General features: G+C 56.9%; 1 protein-coding gene across 2 annotated transcripts in view; it reads right to left on the reverse strand.

Moving 5' to 3' along the window:
* ZNF385C (zinc finger protein 385C) overlaps positions 1-14,421 on the reverse strand; it is a 32,260-nt gene that overhangs the window by 8,288 nt on the left and 9,551 nt on the right. Inside the window, exons 1-4 of one of the 2 annotated variants that reach the window (XM_030762190.2) lie at positions 6,562-7,202; positions 4,597-5,389; positions 2,111-2,259; positions 186-296 (exon numbers count right to left, since the gene is read on the reverse strand). In XM_030762190.2, the coding sequence (XP_030618050.1) occupies positions 186-296; positions 2,111-2,259; positions 4,597-5,389; positions 6,562-7,104 (1,596 nt within the window). In that variant the 5' untranslated portion in view covers positions 7,105-7,202. Of the gene's footprint in view, positions 1-185; positions 297-2,110; positions 2,260-4,596; positions 5,390-6,561; positions 7,203-14,421 lie in introns of those variants that run through there. The other variant, XM_022558123.3, reaches the window with a different exon arrangement.

Below are 14,421 nucleotides of genomic sequence, written 5' to 3' on the forward strand. Positions count from 1 at the left end.
GGATGGGATGGGACGGGGCAGAGGAATCTGGAGAGAGGAGAGGATGGGATGGATAAAGGACCAGGAGCGGCTCTTCCGCAACGAAGGACAGAAAATACGGAGCCCAGTCCCTTTGCCGCCCCTATTCCTCCAGGAAAGACCCCAGAAGCCCCCCTCCCCAGCCTGTTTCCACTACTCCTTCTCACCGCTGAGTTGAACCTCAGGTGACAGATGTTACAGGAAATGAAGAGCTTCTTCTTCAGAGGGGAGGGAACCCCAAATGTGTGACTGATGACGGCCTTCTGGACCGGGTCCATCTGTGAAGGGGGTGGGAGTGCACAATAACTTTGGGGTCAGCTCAGTAAGGGCAGGGGGCGGGCACTACAAAATGCCAAAAACTAAGACTATGGAGGAGGGCAGTGATCAGCCCAGAGGAAGAAATTTCCCATGTCTGTGGATATTAGAGAAAAAGAAACAGCCTCTTCCTTGGCTGACCTTCTCTGTCAGCCTAGGCTTCTGCTTAGAGGCAGGGGGATGGCCAGGATGACCTCCATGACCTTGCGAAACAGAACCACGTGCTGGCGATCACACTGGCATCTCTTGCCGCCCCTCTGGTCTCTTTTTTTTTTCTCATTCGCAAGAATCACAACTATTGGGACAGAGAGTTGGGGGCAGGCAGAAGCAGAGAAAGGAATTTGGAATTTCCTCTCCCATAACCCAGACTTGCGCTGGACCTGCGGGCTGGGGGACATAAGGCTTATCTTATCAGCTCTGCCACTGTCACTAGGTCTGAGAGGGAGAGGGACAGCCACGGCCCAGGGGCGGTGGGGGGCTGGGCGGGGGCAGCAGGGGCAGCAAGTGGAAGCCAGAGGATGGTTCCCTAAGTAGTAGGGTCGTTTCTCTGGCATATTAATTTGCCATATTAATTTCTTTTCCTTATTTTAGATAAATTTTTTTTCTTCTATCAAACCAAGCTTTTATGTTCCCTTTTCTCAGGGGCTAGGTTGTTGGGCCCAAAGCAGAAGCTGTCTGGGCTTGCTTGTCAAGAGCAACTTTCCAAACCTTCCTGAGAGAGGAGAACAGAAACTTTGAGAGAAACTTCCCTGACAAGAGAAAGAGGCTCTAACTCCCACAGCACCCAGGGCGGGGGCGTGCAGAGGACAGGACTTCAGAGGAGAGTGGCCTGCAGGGCCCCCAGTAGGAGGACGACAGCGGGTTGACTCCCTCTTAGGGATTATCTGCCTGAACAGTGAGCATGTCAGCAAGTGACAGTGGGGACCGAAGACCAGAGGACCCTCCCCAAATGTCTCAGGCTCCATAGGACGTTTGCACAACCCTGGAGGGTGGGAAGGAAGGAGCTCCCAAGGGTGACTGAGACGGAATTTCCTACCATCTTGTCAGGATGGGGTGGGGCTCATCAATGATTATATTTGATTTTCCAAATTTTTTAAAAAAGGGGACGTACCTTATAGCTCATGTAGTGAAGTAAATTTCATATCTACACACATACACACATGGAAATACATGTTTCCGTGTATACAGACTAGTAGACAGACACACAGCACATAAGCTTACAGGCAGTTGCAAATTACAGAGACAAGTAGAAAGATACACACTGGCATGCACACCAACGGCACGCATCCACACGCTTACGGTCACCCAAACCACGAAAAACACACACTCAGAGGCCAGACACACACCAAACACATACACAGTCGACACCAAGACACACAAAAACTCTCAGATACACAGGCACATACACTAATTACAGACAACTACCCAGGCACAAAGAGTTTATAAACACACATGCACAAGCTCACACCCACGAACAACAAAGCCCTATAGAGACAAACTAAAACAGAAAGGCACACCCCAAGTGCACACAGACATCCCTATAGAGAAACTCAAGTGAAACCTGCAGTTCACAGGCCCCCCCGGGGCCCAGCAGTAGTTGCTGGGGGGAGGGGGTGATACCATCCTGGATCCCTGGCCTAAGTGGGAGCTGGGCCCCATTTCAGGAGCACTTGGTCACTCTGGTGACCAGCTTCTGAGAGCTGGGCCCTTGCAGCCCCCCTTCCCCTCCACCCCTACACTCGGCTGCATGCCCCCCACCCGCCAGCCCAGCCCGTACCGTGCTGAAGTTGGGGAAGAGACTGAGCGGGGTGGCGCCATTGAAGTGGAAGGCGAGCAAGTGCTTGAAGTCCAGCGGGGGCTGCAGAGGCCTGGCGGGCAGGGGCAGGGAGGCCAGCAGGGGGCTGGGGGTGCTGGAGGCCGGGCCTGCTGCAGGAGGAAGAAGGGCAGGGTCTGAAACGGGGAGCCACGGGGCTCACTCCTCCCTCTGCAGCCAGAACACGAGGCTGATGGGCTTCTTGGGCGTAGAGAGAGAGCAGAAGCCCCTGTCTCCCTGTTCACAAAGTAGCACTGGCCGAGTCCAGGGCGATGACAGCGCGTTCCTGTGCCTCTCCTCTCCACAACTGGGGAAGCAGAATCAGGGAGTCCACAGTTCCAGGCTGCCAGCCCAGAAGGATGACCACCACCCCACCCATAGGGGCAGCGTAACGACCTAAATGAAGCCCAGAGGGGAGTCAGGCCAAGGGAGTCAGGCCCCTGACACACACACCACCACGGAGACTGCACGATGCACTGGGTTTCCACTTTATTGCAAATTAAACCCAAACCCAGGAGGCCTGGGGAGAGGCCAGCCCCCTCCCCTCTCACTACCTACCCTGTCCAGATCCCCACATGGTTCACAGCAAGGGCTGACAGAGGGGATAGGAAACCCACTGGAATCTGAAAGGATGTGTTCCCCAGCTCTGGTGAGGCCCCAGCTGCTTCCTTCAGGAGGCAAAAAGCCCTCCGACATCCCTGTGTTGGGCCTGAGGCTGCATCTCGGAGTCAGCCAGTCCAGCACTGTGGTTTTACAGTCTTTGGTCTTAAAGGTCTGAGGCAGGGGCCCAGGTTCAATCCCTGGTCGGCCAACTGAGATCCCACAAGCCAAGCAGTGGGCAAGAAAAAAAAAAATCTGTTGCGAATTCCCTGGCAGTCCGGTGGTTAGGACTCTGCGCCGAGGGCCCGGGTTCAATCTTTGGTCGAGGAACTAAAATCTAAAATCCTGGCGTGGCAAAAAAAAAAAAAAAAAAAGTCTGAGGCAAGGGCAGGGGAAGGCTAGGAACTTAGAGAGCAACCAGATTTTGAGGAGGAAAAAAATTAGAAATAAATTTAGTCCACCTGGGACTTCTTTGGACCCTGTCATTGCAAAACCAAAGTAAGTCGTTTTAGATTTCGTGTATTAACACTGTGAAAGATAGATTTATTTTACATTTATAGATGTGTATGTCGATATACACAGCCACATAGAGAAAAGCCTCAGGCAGCCTACTGGTGAGGAGGGCACCACCACTGCCCTTGAACTGTTAGCTTGTGCACAGAGAGGGTGCTGTGCTGTGTGTCAAAAACAAGGGCGGTCATCTGCTCTCCAGTCACAGCTGAAGAGGTGTTGCTAGAAGTGGGGGGCCAACAGTCAAGGACCCAGTCTCCTCTCCTCCAACCTCTGAATTGCGCAGACCCTGTCTTCCTCCCTCCAACCAATAGCCCCTCAACTTTTCTAGGACCAAAACTTTGGCTGAGTTCAGAGGGAAAGGGGTGAGCTGCTCTCACCAAACTCTGGAAAGGTCAGGAGTGATATTTAGGGTGCCCCAGACCCCAGCACCTCTGCCCATTGGCCCGAGCCCCGCCCCCGATCCAGCCCCTCCTCCACAGCCCACGGGGCTGGGTTAGTACTCAGCGTGGAGCAGAGGGAGCACGGAGAAGGTGGGTGGGAGGCCACAGCTAGGAGGTCAGCTTGGGTGCAGCACAGTCAATTCCGGCTTGGCCCTTAGAGAGCCTAGGGCCCCGGGCTGGCTGGACAGAGGAGAGGAGGCCGCCCTCACGTGAGCTGCGAGCCCAGGAGCCCCTCACCCCACCCACTCTCTAGGAACTCCACCGCCAGCGCAAAGTCAAACTCGTGCAGCGGCGGCCCATCCACCGCGATCTTCACCGCGGGGCCGCCCCGGCCTTCCCCCGCCCCGCCCGGCCCCCACCACCGCAGCTCCCGGCTGCGGCCGACCTTGTCCAGGAGGCCGGCGCCCGCGGGCAGCGCCAAGGCCAGGGAGGCGAGGGCGGCGAAGTCAGGGAAGAGCTCGTGCAGTTCAGAGCGAGCGCACGCCAGCTTGGCGCACAGGGCCCGCGGGCCCAGCCGCCCCAGGCTGCACACCACGCGCTTGAAGAGCGCGAAGTCGCCCAGCGCCCGCTGGCACACCACGGCGGGGGCGAAGGCGCGCAACAGGACGCGCAGCGCCCCCTCGCCGTGCGCGCCCAGCTCCTCGGGTGCCTGCGGGTAGCGGCGGGGGTCGAAGATCGCCGCCAAGGCGGCCACGGCGTCCAGCGAGGGCCCGGGGTAGGAGTCCCGCAGCCCTCTCCGCATGGAGTCCAGGAAAGCCCCCCGCAGCCGCTCCAAGCCCTGGACCGCAGCCTCGGAGTAGCCCACCAGCTCCACACCGCGGTAGGTGCAGCGGCCGCGGCCCAAGTCAGGGCTGGAGGTTGCCAGTTCCTGCAGGAAGCCCTGGAGACGCGCCCCACCTGAGCTGCGCTGCGCTTGGAGGGAGGCTGCAGCTGCCGTCACCAGCGGTTGCAGCAAGGCCAAGTCCGGCTCTTCTGGCTGCAGGACAAGGGCGAGCTTCTGCACGGACGGCAGAGCATCCAGCAGGAGGTGGGTGAAGGCCACAAAGGTGAACTGGCGCAGGGCGAGGGCCAGTGCCCTGGTTGTAGGTGAGGCTGGGGCAGAGGCCTCCAGCGTGGGCACCAGGCAAGGCCAAGCCTCAGCCACTGCTTCCACCACAGGCAGCAGGGAGGCCCAGGGCACTGGCCGTGGTCCTGCCAAGTCAATAGCTGCAAGGTCCAGTGCCGCCCGGAGCTCAGGGACCACGTGGGAACTGGGGCCACCATGGAGGCGGAATAGGGCATCCAGCACACTTTCATATTCACCTAGGTAGGCAGGGGGCTTGGGATCTGTCCGGCCGGGGAGGCAGTGTAGCTCCATGAGCAGTGGGCAGGCAGCCTGGAGCTGCGGGCCCACGCTCCCCAGGCGGTCACTGGGGAGGCTTGAGCTGAGCCAGGCCAGCTTGGATGCAGACACGCCGAAAGCCTGCAGAATGTCCAGGAGTTGGCCAGCGGTGGCCTCGCCTTCCTGTAGCTCCACACTGCCCAGGAAGGTGGTGGCAGGCTGGCCATCGCAGGGGGACACCGAAGTGGCAAACAAGGCCAGATTGTGGGACTCAGGCCAGTCCCTGGTCTCGTCCAACACCAGGCCCACATACGGGGATGCCTTCAGGCGTTGGCAGGCCTCTGTGTGCAAGACACTGGCAATGGCCACCTGGGACAGCCAGGGAAAGAAAGGGAGGGAGGACAGAGTTAGGCTTGTCCTGGGAAGGGGAGGCAGGCAGGGTGGGGTGATAGAAAGAGCACAGGCCTGGGGTCAGACTAACCCTAGCTTTGCCACTTACTGACTGTGTGACCTTGGGCAAATCATTTCACCTCGCTGTTCATCTCTGTTTCCTCAGCTCTAAAACCAGGCTGATACCTGCCCCCAAGCTCCTCAAAAGGTTGTTGTGACTCATATCTTAGTGCCCTGACCAGGGACTGAACCCGGGCCCTCATCAGTGAAAGCGCGGAGTCCTAACCACTGGACCGCCAGGGAATTCCCATCAATGTAATTTTGTGTTGTACTTATACGTGTAAAAATGCTTTAGGAACCATAAAGATTCTACAGCGTTTTTTTTGTGTGTGTTTTTCTACAGCATTGCCCCTGTCAGCCTTATTCCTGGGGTCTCCCTCTGCTCTGCGGCTCAGGGATTAACTGATAGACACGTTGACTCCCTACCAGTTACAAAGGGCCCCAACTGTGTGCTGTTTGTCATCTCTCTGGGCGATGAGATCCAACTCCCCCACCCCTTTACCAGCCCCCAGGACTCATACAGCCAGTGCCTAGGACAGAGCTGCAATATGCATGCCCCCAGGGGCCACATGGGTGATACTGACCTTGAAGTGGGCCAGGGATAAACCAAAGGGAATGGGGAAGCCCATGCCCTGCTCTCCAACACCAGAACTTCATGCCCTGACTGCAGAGGACCTAGCTTTTTAGTAGAAGTCACAAATCCACATTTTTATATGTAATCTCTTGTGGTTTTTTTTGTTGTTGTTTTTTGTTTATCTTGGAGACTAATTTAAGTTTTCTTAAAAACTGTGAAAACCACCAAAACACATCTGTGGGCCAATCGAGCTCCCAGGCCACCAGTTTGCAACCTCTGACCTAGGCAGTGAGGGGAGCGGACCTGAGCCCTTGAGGACAGGGCCTGGTCCGGCCTCTTCACTGTTGGGCACCCAGGAGCTGGCACCTAGTACGCCCTCAGTGAAGGCTCTGATGGGCGAAGGTGTGAATGAAGTGCTTTGGCTGCTGCCCGGGGGCCTGGCATGCTGGTGCCATGCCCAGATGGCTCGATGTTCTCCCTCCTCAGTCCCTCCCCCACAGCCCTGGCTGCCACCCACCTGCATGTCCCTCACCCTCCTAGGACTGTAGTAATCGCCGTGCTCCATGCCCAGCAGCGCCTGACACAGGTTGAACCTCTGTAGCTCGAGCAGGGCAGAGCAGCGGTCGTCAGGCACGTCCTCCTTGGCCATGCAGTACACCGTGGTCAGCACGGCCACCTTGGCCGGGTTCGCTTCCACCTTGACTCTCCTGAAGCTGGGGGTGGTCGCCAGGCCCGGACAGGTCCCTCCACCCTCAGCCTGGCCCTCAAAAGTGGGCCGGCCCCGGTTGACGGCCAGAGCCTGGCGGTGGGCCCCCGAGGTCACGTGGCGCAGCAGGGCATGGCGCTGGAAGTTGTCGGTGCCCACAGTGAAGGCGTTCTCCGCTTTGCCGTGCTTGTTCCGCACCAGGGCCTGGCGGCACTCTAGGCAAAACATCAGCTTCCGCTCGCAGTCGAAGTCCAGCCAGGTGAACTCCTCTTTCCAGTGCTCGTTGAAGTAACGCTTGCACTTCTTATTGGAGTTGGAAGCCTCTCCGGCTGGTTTCTTCCCCGGGGGCACCATTCCTGCTCGAGGGGCAGGGCGCCTCCAACCCCCACCCAGATGCTCCTGTCCCCCCAGCCTGCCCCGCACACCGAAGCACCTCCTTTGACAAGGGGAGTCGGTGGGGAGGCAGGAGGGGGGCAGCCCGCCAGGCTAATGGGGACCATCCATCTAACTTAGCCCGGAAAGTTTATTTCCACTCCGCTGGTGGGAGACTGGAGGTGAAAGAGACAAGGGAGAGGTGTTAGGCGTCCACTGGGGGTTCACACTGCCCACAGAGGACTCCCCGGGCGAGGGGTGGACTGGACCCAATGGGGAAGGGCTACTGGGAGTGGGCCGTAAAGCGTTATCCAAAGTGGGGAGAGGTACGGGGGCTGCAGCCCCCTCTAAGGGTCTCCCTGTATCCAGGACAAGGCATCGAGCTTTGACTGCTGAAGCACGTCAGAACTCAGAGCTGGAAAGACCAGCGCCATCAACGCAAACACACTGTATAATCCCGAGACAGCGCTGGTTCTCAGGGCTCACGAATAACTCGGGGCTGAATCCTGGCTCCTCGCCCAGAGGATAACTGGTGCCATCAGGCCACAGTCATTTGTGTCAACAGAAGGAAGTTAGCACGAAGCTGAGCTCCCAGAGCCACAGGACTGAGGAATGGGATTTGTTTCCTCTGGAGCTCCCTTCCCTAAACACACGCATGGGCACGCTCACACACACACCAGCTGTGCGGTTCTGGGAAGGGTAGCCCAGAAGCAGGGGCTGGGTTCCAGACTAAAGGCAGCCAGCTGGTTGCCTCTACCTCCCTCACTCCACCACCACGCCAGGTGCGAGGCGAGGATGAGGAGTTCAGGACCCCACGGCCACGTCCAGTTGATGGCCAAGACCTGCCACCTCTGCTTCCTCATTATCTCTCACACCTGCCCCTCCCCTCCATGGTTACTGATAACAACAGCGGTAACTACCATTTACCGAGTGCGAACTGACTCAGGCCCTGTGCTAAGGACTGGGGTGACTCCATCAGGAGACCAAGATTACTCTTGCAAGTACTATCTGAGGATGGTATCATCCTCACTTTGGACAGGAGGAAACTGAAGCTCGGGAGCTTTAAGTGACTTGCCCAAGGTTTGCCAAGCAGTAAGTGGCTGAGGTGGAATTAGAACCCAAGTCCCCCTGACTCCACAGGCCATGCTGAGACCCTGGCCTGCACCGTCTCACCTGGATTACGCAGCGGCTTCCGCCTCTGCCTTTGTTCCACCACATTCATACCTCACGTAACAGCCAGAGAGCAAGGCCACACACAGATCCCACTGTGTCACTGCCCTGCTTCCGCCTCTTTGGTGGTGTCCCATTGCCTAAGTCTACATACCTCACCGTGAGCCAGTGAGACCCCCCCCACCCCAGCCTCTGGACACCTCCAGAGCCTTCCCACTCCTGTCTGCTCAGCCAGCTCCAAAGGCTTCCCATGCCCCACACACATTACTGTTATTTCTGCTCCTGCCTCCATCCCCTGTGCCTGGAACTCCCTATCCCTCCTCTTTCCCTGGCTATTTCCCATTCATTCCTGGAGAGCAGCTCAGGCATCCCCTCTGCCACCCTAATCCCCCCCCAACCTGGGCCGGTACCTGTCCTCTATTCTCCCATAATTCTCCGTGTATGAGTCTTTGTAACACAATATGGTGAATGCAGGGATGCTCTACGTATCTCTGTACTTGGTTCCTGGAAGGTCAAGATCACATTTGTTCATTTTTGTACCTCTACGTCCCTGTACAGCACTGGGCACGCAGATGGCTCTCAGCAAAAGCTGGTTGTTTAAAAGAACGAAAGGATTATTTTGGCTATATGAAACAACTTCCTGTTTCTTTTTTTTTTTTTTAAGATTTTTTTTGATGTGGACTATTTTCAAAGTCTTTACTGAACTTGTTACAATATTGCTTCTGTTTCGGTTTTTTGGCCGGGAGGCATGTGGGATCCCAGCTCCCCTGACCAGGGATCGAACCTGCATCCCCGGAATTGGAAGGCGAAGTCCCAACAACTTCCTGTTTCTGAGGCCGTTGGTTTAGCTGATTCTAAACTCTGAGAAAGCAGTGACTGTCTTGCCCACCTGGTATTACACCCAGCGCCCTGTGTGGAACCTGGCGCTTAGCAGGTAGAGTAAGGGTAGATGAGTAGAATTCCACGGGCAGCCCGTTCAGTGCAAGGAGAAGCACTCCGTGTTCCCAGAAGTGGGTGAACCTTGCTGGTCCTCTTCCCCTGGACTCTGAGAGGCAGTTGGTACTGCTCATCACACCCTCCTGAAACACACTTTTCTCTTGCCTTCCAGGACACCACAGCCCCTGGTTTTCCTTGCTCCCGTCAGCCACTCCTCTGATGTCATCTCATCCTCTTCTTCCCTATCTCAAGCTGTCCCAAGAGCTCAGAACCATCTCTACAGGACCCTCCTCTGGGCACCACACCTTTCCATCCAACTGCCTTCCTGGCTTTTCTAAACAGATCTCTCCTGTATCTGTCCCTACAAAATATGCTCCTCTCCCAGGCTGCCCCGCTCAGGAAAACGGCCCTTTCTCCCACCCAGCTGCTCCGGCTGGAAAACTGCCCATCCAACCCCCACTCTCTTCCACATCAGGACCTGGTCTGTCCACAGGTCCTGTTGATTCCACCTCTACGATCTACCTCTAACTCATCCCTTCTCTCCATGCCACTGCCACCATCCCTGTCCAGGCCACCATCATCTCTTGCTTGGACTACAGCAGTTGCTTCCCGATGGCACTCTGGGTCTCCACTCTTACCCCTGTCTGGGGTCAGAGACTCTCAGTAGCCAGAGGGGGCTTTTTAAAACATACAGCTTAAAATCCCTCCATGACTGCCCATTGCTCTGAGGCCAGCACCAGAATCCCTTTCAAGATCTACCAAATGCCCAGGCACTGCTGACCTCTCTGGGAGCCACTTGTGCCTCCCTCCCCTTCCAGCTACACTGGACTTCTCTCAGTTCCTCCAGAGTGCCAGAGTCCCATCCCCAGAACCTTTGCACATGCTGCGACTTCTTCCAGAATGTTCCCACCCTCCCTCCCAACACTTTGCCTAATCCACTTTCCCTCTGGTCTTAGCATAATGACCTCTTCAGGGGAGGCTTCTCTAATTATCCTTCCCCAGCAAGTCCCCTTATTTTCTGTCACTGCCCCGTTTGTTCCCTCCAGCGCACTCCCCAAAGTTTACAGATATGCTTATTTCTGTGTATTGCTTGCGCTCTTACTGTCCGCCCCCCTCCCCTGGAAAATTCCCCGAGGGCAGGTAAGGTAATTTACTTGTTCCTCTCTGGACTCCAGAGAAGGGAACCACGGCTGGCCCCCAGCAGGTGCTCCACAAAATTTGAGCAGTAAATGAGTCAGGAAGCACAAGCTCTCAGGCAGAGACAGCAATGGAGAGGGCGCCTGGGCACCTTTTGGGTGGCTAAAACAGCTGCCTTTGACGTCCTTTCCTCCTAAGGTCCCGTGATGCTGTGACTTTGTCTAGCCCACCACCCAAAGGGTCTTAGAATGGAGAGGAGGTGCAAAGTCAAGGTGACACCCTTCTGGGTTTTTGAGAAAAGAACAAAAGAGTAGGGAGGGAGGAAGCCTGGGAAGATGGAGATTCTGAAACTGTACTGTCCGATAGGGTAGCCACCAGCCACATGTGGCTGTTTAAAATTAATCAGAATTTTAATTTTTTTTTTTTTTTTTATGGTCGCACCACGTGGCTTGCAGGGATCTTAGTTCCCCGACCAGGGATCGAACCCACGCCCTTGGCAGTGGAAGCGCAGAGTCCTAACCACTGGACCGCCTTGGAATTCCCCAGAATTTTAAATTTTTAAAAATTCAGTTCCTCAGCCACACGAGCCACACTTCAAGTTCTCAATAACCATGTGTGGCTAGTGGCTATTGTACTAGATGGCCCAGATAGAGAACATATACAGCATCCCAGAAAGTTCTACTGAACAGCGCTGCTCTAAAAGACCAGGCAAAAGCCATTGACATTCTCCTACCTCAACCTGAGGGAACCGGGCTGGGTGGGGCGGGATGTAAGACGTGACTCTTGAGGGGCCCCTGGGGCGATGTGTGTTGGCCGGTGGTCCCCACTCCACCCCAGCATTTAAGCCTCAAACAGTGTCTATATGGCCCCAGGATGGGGGTCCCCAGTCCCCTCCCCAGGCTTCTTTGGGTCTCCTACTTTCGGGACCCCACCAAGAGGAGCCCACGCTCCCGGCAGACTAGGGGCAGGAGCCCCGTCCCCTGGCAGCCCATCCTCCCGGGGCCTGGATGCGGAGGGCTGGGGAACTTCCTCTGGGGGGCGCGTGGTGCAGGAGCTCTTCGATGGGTGCCGCCCGCGCCGTGCCGCCTCTCCCGCAGGGCCCCCAGCCCCCGTGGCCGCCCCCTGCCTGGAGGTTCCTGGAGGGGGCGCCCCGCCCGGCCCCCTCCCCTCCCCGGCCCCTGCACGCACGCACTCACTGAGTCTCGGGAGCCACCATCTTGCGCGGTGGACGCTCTGGCCGCGGTCTCCTTGGGCTCCACTGAGCGACAGCAGCCACTAGCGGTAACCGGGGCGAAGAGGCGCCAGCGGCGGCGCGGGCCGGGGTCGCGGGCAGGGCGGCGGCGCCCCCGGGGGTCGGCCGGCCGCGCCCACCTGCCGCCGCTCTGGCCCGGCGCACCCTTAGCCCGGCGTCGCTCTCACCCTCCCCACCGCGTGCGCTGCAGCAGGAGCAACTCAGGTTAGACCGCGGGAAGGATGCTCCCCGCCAGCGGGAGGGACAGTGGTCATTCATTCACCACAGGTATCCGTGGGTTCCTAGAGGAGCTCACAGGTGAGAACTGACTGGTGAGAGCCAAACAGGCGGAGCGCTAGGGAGGCTACACTCTGGCAAGTGCCCCGAGTGAGAGTGGTGAACAAAATGCTTTGGGATCACAGAGGAGCAGGCGGTCAGCTGAAGGTCATCAGCCTGGAGAGCCAATTAGGTTTCACAAAAGGGTCAGTGAGATTTTACCAGGCAAAGGGCATTCAGCAGTGGGAATGGCAGAGCCATTGGGAACCATCGTGAAGTTCAAAGTCGAGTGCAGGTTCTCAAAGCTCAAGGTAGAACAGAGGTATGGAAGCTCTACAGTGAATGCTGGGGATTTTGACCTTCCAGCCTTGTGGGGAACCTCAGGAGGTGGATTGAACCTGGGCCCTCAGCAGTGAGAGCGCAGTCTTAACTGCTGGACCACCAGGGAATTCCCAGGAAATCAGTGTTTTAATCTAATGAGTTATTTGTAACAGGGATGACAAATGGGGTGGGTGGGAGGAGTGACCTCTTCCTAGAACTTTCAGATGCCCAGGAGACCCTCACCCCTGTGTAGGTTTCCCTGCAGGAGGAATGTGGGTGGTACCCCACCCTCCTAGACCTAGAAGCCTGCAGTGGAGCTCCAGTAATGACATCAAACACTGAGGCCTTGGCAGCCCAGCACTTAGCCTCAGTTTCCTCACCTGTGAAGTGGAAATTACAGCTGGATAAGGAGGAAGGGGCAGGAGAGGAATGGGTCTGAGGACCAAATAAGATGCTGGGTGTGGAGGCTGTTTGCACAGGGGGTGCAGGGCACTTGGTGACCCAGTCTCCCCTTCTGGTCAGCACAAAGTCACCCGGAAATGCCTTCCAGCCCCTGCACAACTGGGTACACTCTTCTCCCACTCAAGGCCTAAGGCACACGTTGAGATCAGGGCCTCTCCAGTGGTTGCTGGGAGCTCCCTGCAGCCCCCTTCACGCAGCGCTGCTCTGAGCCACCCACCACCTGCCTCTGACATTCACTGAGTCCTGGCCCCCAGGGCCGCTGGGATGACGCACGAGTCATGGCACATGCACACACACACGTGTGGCCACTTGGCTTGTGGATACGCTCAGATGAAGGGAGACACTGCAGCCCCCACCCCTGTCCCAAGATGGCACCACACAGCCTGATGGGTCTAGAATTCTGCACCCCAAAAACGGTCAGGTGTGTGTTGGGGGGTGTTCTCGGGTAGCATCTTGCAACAGAACAGCCACCCTGGCTAAGTGTCTCAGAGCAGTCCCTCCCCACCCCTGGCCAGGGGTCCACAGCCAGGACCCAGGGCTCATTGGATGGCTGCCTCAAGAGGGTGGCTTGTTACTCTGATCAAACAGGAATAAATCAGACGAAGTGACGGAGAAAAGGCCACCCCCAGGGGTCCAACAGAGCCTAGGGCAGGGGTGCAGAGCAGGTGTCTCATGAAATAACATCACCCTGCCTGCCATCCAAGGGAGCAAATCCGGGGAAACTACGTCCTGCTGTTTTGCCATCACTGGGAAAGATACACACGAAAGAGCACAGGGACACACACCCTGAGGTCCACAGGCATCCACACAGTGACAGGGACAGACACCAAGGCACACACTCACACACATCTCCCTATGGTGAGACCGTCTATGCACATGGATGTGTGTACATACGGAGGTGGTACCCACGCAGAGAGAGACAGATACCCCTGCTGGCCAAGGGGCGGGCACAGAGGCCACGCATGAGCACGCATGAACACACAGACAGGCGAGAGCAACAAAGACACACTCGGATCATATATACCCAGAGGGACAGACACACGAGGACACGCAGACCCCTACAGACGCACATACGGACAATACAGAACAACAGGCATGCAGTGGCACACAACATCGCAAAGAGGTGCATGTGCACAAAGATCCATATACAGAAACACACACACCCCTTACAAAATTAAATGCATCTGACATACACACAAGCTCATGTAGCCAAACGCAGAGTCCCCTCCCACCCCTGCCTCGAGTCATAGGGGCAGATGGTAGGGTCCTCCCCAAGGCAGGCATGCACACGCACACGCGTGCTCACACACACACACACACACACACACACACACACACACACACACCTCAAATAGTAAAGTTGCCATTTCTATCACAGATAAAACCAAAACTCTGAAGAAAGGGAGTCCAGGAGGGAGAGAGCGCCAAAGGCAGGGAATGAGAAGTTGAACCAAGACCCCAGCTTGCTCACTCCCTGCTAGGATTAGGATTCCTCCCCACATTCTCCAGTGCCCCCAACCCACCCTGGGCTGGCCAGCACTGTGGAGGCGTTGATGTTCCAGACTCCCGCCCTCCCTGCACCTGAGGAAGACCCCCGAGCCCAGTCACAAGAGGAACTCTGCTCCCAGCCCCACGGCCTCCAGCCCTTGCCCTTGTGGAAGGCGATCCCCCAAATCCTTAAAGGGTAACGGCTGTTTCCCTCAAAAAGGGCCAGGCAAGCCCTGTGTGGGGAGGTGAGCCCGGAGACCACGAACGAAGCACGGGGG

This window comes from Delphinapterus leucas, chromosome 19 (assembly GCF_059928025.1).
Source record: "Delphinapterus leucas isolate spDelLeu-1000000601 "Yukka" chromosome 19, BTC_Dleu_Yukka2, whole genome shotgun sequence".
Classification (NCBI taxonomy): Eukaryota; Metazoa; Chordata; class Mammalia; order Artiodactyla; family Monodontidae; genus Delphinapterus; species Delphinapterus leucas.